General features: G+C 56.1%; 1 protein-coding gene across 3 annotated transcripts; it reads right to left on the reverse strand.

The window, feature by feature from the left end:
* Positions 1-326: 326 nt before the first annotated feature.
* On the reverse strand, positions 327-3399 carry P2rx2 (purinergic receptor P2X 2). 3 transcript variants are annotated; one of them, XM_004668874.2, is made up of 12 exons: positions 3224-3399; positions 2966-3101; positions 2813-2884; positions 2665-2734; positions 2493-2589; positions 2255-2335; positions 2008-2146; positions 1568-1698; positions 1373-1463; positions 1133-1198; positions 976-1053; positions 327-779 (listed from the first exon to the last, which is right to left on the reverse strand). In XM_004668874.2, exons 1-12 carry the CDS (start codon positions 3397-3399, stop codon positions 690-692), a joined length of 1227 nt encoding a protein of 408 aa, XP_004668931.2. In that variant the 3' UTR covers positions 327-689. The 3 variants fall into 3 exon arrangements, with proteins under 3 accessions (XP_004668931.2, XP_045012818.1, XP_045012819.1); XM_045156883.1 differs by having other exon boundaries at positions 672-1053; XM_045156884.1 differs by lacking the exons at positions 1373-1463; positions 1568-1698 and having other exon boundaries at positions 672-1053.
* Positions 3400-3793: the final 394 nt, after the last annotated feature.

Below are 3793 nucleotides of genomic sequence, written 5' to 3' on the forward strand. Positions count from 1 at the left end.
CCAGGGAGCCAAGTTCTGGACTCATGGGCGCCAGGGCACGAACAACAAGGCCACTATAATTAGATTACCCCAGGCCCTAATGTTATTATTGGCTCTGCTTACATTCCCCTTCCCATCTCAGGGGTTCTGAGCATGGCATGGTCTGCTTGGCAGGCATAGCTGCGACCTGACTGAAAGTGCTGTGCACTCTGCAACCAGACTATTTAGCAGGGAGATGACCCAGACCTCAGGCTGAAGAGTCCCCAGGCAGGGGACTAGCTATCTTGTATTTTTGCAAGTTCCAACTCCCCCAAAGAATGAGGCCAGGTTTTTAGTCATGGGTTTATTGGACTTAGTACACTGACTTCTAAAGGAAGGGCCTGGGAAGAGTTGTAGGTTATAAAATAGAGGGCTTCCTGGTGGTCCCAAGAGCAAGGATGAAGGCCCCACTCTGACTTAGTACCTGTATGAGAGGAAGACTGGTGGGCAGGGAGGGGACAAGGAGGCCCCTGTGAGGGGATAGGTTGGAGAAGAGGTGACAGGACCAACCTCTTCCCACAAACCTTGGAGAGGGTAAGAAGGTAAGCCCAGGGCCAGAGCCCTGTCCCTTGCACAAGTCTTGGTTCCCAGTCACATGCCAAAACAGCTGAGGCTGTGCTCTGTCTTTGAGGCCCTCCCGGGCCCAAGTTTGTAGCTTAGTGAGGATGAGGTCAGAGTTGGGCCAAACCTTCAGGATCCATAGGTTTGCTGTCCTGTTGGGGAGGCCTTTGTCGTACATGCTGATTGAATGTGTCCACCATCTGCTCAGATGGGGCAAGGCCATGGGGTTTGAACAGCCAGAGCTAGCTGTGCCACTTCTCCCAAGATAGGCCCTCCATGAGATAGAGGACTGGGTGGTTAGTCCTGGAAGTAGTGACTGGGTGGGGGAGGGACCTGTCCCAAGACAAGGGCAAGGGTCACAGGCCAGCTATATGAGGGGTGTCTTGGAGTACACACCTTGTCGAATTTCTTGTGGCTGTAGACCTTGTTTTTGTTCATGAACGTTAGTAAGATCCAGTCACACAGGAAGGAGCCCTAAGACCAGCAGACACCACCAAGTAAGGGCCTGGCAGACACTCCCCACCCCATCCAGACCCCCAGATGTGTTCCTTACCACCCCAATGGAGGTCAGAGCGGTGGCCAGATTAATGATGGTAGGGATGAGACTGAACTTCCCTGCCTGGGGAGAACAAGTTTACATGTAGACCTTTAGCAAAGGCTGCTTGGGGCAGGAGTGGGGTCCAAAGAAAAGGATGTTATGAAGTACATGGGGCTGGACCAGTTCAGGCCTAGGTGGAGTCACCATTGCAGGTAGGCAGTGATGGCTGGCTCTAGCCCCTTGGAGTGTATGTACCTGCCCGTGTACAATAACATCAATGCGAATCCCGTAGGCTTTGATGAGTGTGCGAGTAGTGGTGCCATTTATCTTGTAGTATTTGGCAAATCTAGGATGGAACCAGAAATAGTGTCTGAGCTGCCTGACTATGTGTCTTCCAGGAGAGCCAAAGCCAAGGCAGTGCTGTGTCATGGCATCCTGAGGACAGGGTACCTGAAATTGTAGCCTGAGGAGGCAGGGACATGCTTGGGGTCAAGTCTCCGGAAGGAATACTTAGGATTGCATTCTGATTCAGATAGGTCCAGATCACAGTCCCAGTTGATGATGACCCCAATGACACCACCCTGCAGAGAAGTAGGCCCGTTAGAGGATCAGGAGGGAACACAGCAGAGGGCCCAGCACCCAGGCAGCTCTGGGCCAAAGGTGCAGGGGACAAATGAATGTCCAGCTTTGGAGGGATATAATGTTAGCACCAGCCATGGGGCCAGATGTCAACTATTCAGCAGCTGTATGCACTGACTGAGTCAGGGTGATCTCATGTCTCTCTGCCTAAACAGGGCCAGGGTTGGCAAGGATGGAGAAGGGATGTCTGAGTCAAAGCCCTTCCTGGACAGCAGCCAGCCTCACTGTCCCTGCCCCACTCTCACCCGCACCTTGTGTGCCAGCTCTTCAAAGTTCTCCCCTGCCTGTTCCACAATGAAGCCCAGCCTGAAGATGGGACAGTATGGGTCAAAGTCCGAGTCAAACGTACAACGCTTCAGGTAGTCATTCTTCTGGCTTGCAATGTTGCCCCTGAGTGGCAGAAGGCATAGGCCTATAACCCAAACACCTTGCTCTCAACATGATCCTCTAAGAGGCACGTCACTATGCTGACCATCACCCTGCCTCTCTAGCTCTTACTTAGAGAACTTGAACTTGGGGTAGTGGATGCTGTTCTTGATGAGGATGGTAAAATTTGGAGCCATTTTACCCAGAAATTGGCTGCAGAGGCACAAACAGGAGTTTAGTTCCCCTCCCACTCCACCCGGAAGGCCCTCCCTTGACCCTTTGTGTTCCCTTCCTCCCACCTCATCTTACCTCTCATCAGTGAGGAGAAAAGAGCGTGACTAGTGTCGCTGCCCTCTCCCTCCCCGCATACCTGACAGAGGCTCCGTCCTCCACTGGACACCAGGCTGACACTTCACAGGTCTTGAAGGCCCCATAGTAATAGGGCACACAGTGCCCTGTCCTAAGTCCTTTGGGGGCAGACAGTGGCTAAGTTGCTGAGGTCAACATTGCCCCCTTCCCCACTGTCTCTGGGGCACACTGACCATTGCCTAGCATGTCCAGCTCCCCAGCGATGCAGTCGTCATCCGAATGGCAGGTGTGGACTCTCATGCTCTAGGGTGGAGACTGCCCGTCAGGAGCCGACCCTACAGTTGGCCTGGGGCTCCTAAGGCCACCTTCCACTTGCCTCACCTCTGGACAGGTTCCCAGGGTCTGGGAGGGGGTGACCTCGATCCTGGTGATGATGCTGAACACGCTTCCCCCCTGGGCACAGGAAAAAGGCATAGTAGGCCAGGCAGCTCGCGGGGCCTCGTCCCACCGCTGGGCCAGGGGCGGGGAGCACACCTCAGGGGGCTTCACGTATTCCTCCACATCCCACACTTTGTGCTCGGACGTGGTGATCCCCTTGACCTTGGTGATGATGGAGCTCTCGGGGCCCGTCTCGCTGTCCTGGTAGCTTTTCTGTACGATGAACACGTACCTGTGGGACAAGGTGGCTGGCTCTGGAGACGACCGTGGCGGACCGGGACGTCCCGCCCCCGGACCCCCAAGAGCGGCGCAGTGCTCCCGGGTCCGCCCCGTCCGCCCAGGCCCGCCGCGCACCACACGAAGTAGAGCAGGATGAGCAGCTGCACCGTGCGGTACACGGCTCCCAGGCGCCGGTTCCTCACCACGATCACCTTGGGCGTCTCGTAGTCCCAGAACGCGGACCAGCAGCCCCGGGCCAGGCGCTGGGCAGCGGCCACCCTCGCGGGTAGCGGGCGCTGCGCGGCAGCCATGACCCGCTCGGTACCAACCAGCCCCGGAGCCAGCCGGAGCAAGCGGCTGCGGGGGTGTGGCCTCGCGCCCCGCCCCTGGATATCCCCGGCTCTCCCAACCCCGCAGTGGACCTGGGCGCGGTCCGGAGAGCCAGGTTGGCCCCCAAGGAAAAAGGGCAGCGCCCGGGATAGCTGCGGAGCTCGTGCCCCATGGATCCTGGCCTGAGGCTCAGGAACCTAGCCTTCTTGGGCACCAGTTCCTCCTCAGCCCTCTGGGACGCAATTCCATATCCCATCTCCAATCCCCCACCCCACCCAATAAACCAGTTTTCTGGTAACTTTTTATGTCCCACTACATTCATGTTATTCTAAAGCAAATCCTAAACATCTTAGTATTTCACAAATATGTTTTCAT

Source organism: Jaculus jaculus, chromosome 8 (assembly GCF_020740685.1).
Source record: "Jaculus jaculus isolate mJacJac1 chromosome 8, mJacJac1.mat.Y.cur, whole genome shotgun sequence".
Lineage (NCBI taxonomy): Eukaryota > Metazoa > Chordata > Mammalia > Rodentia > Dipodidae > Jaculus > Jaculus jaculus.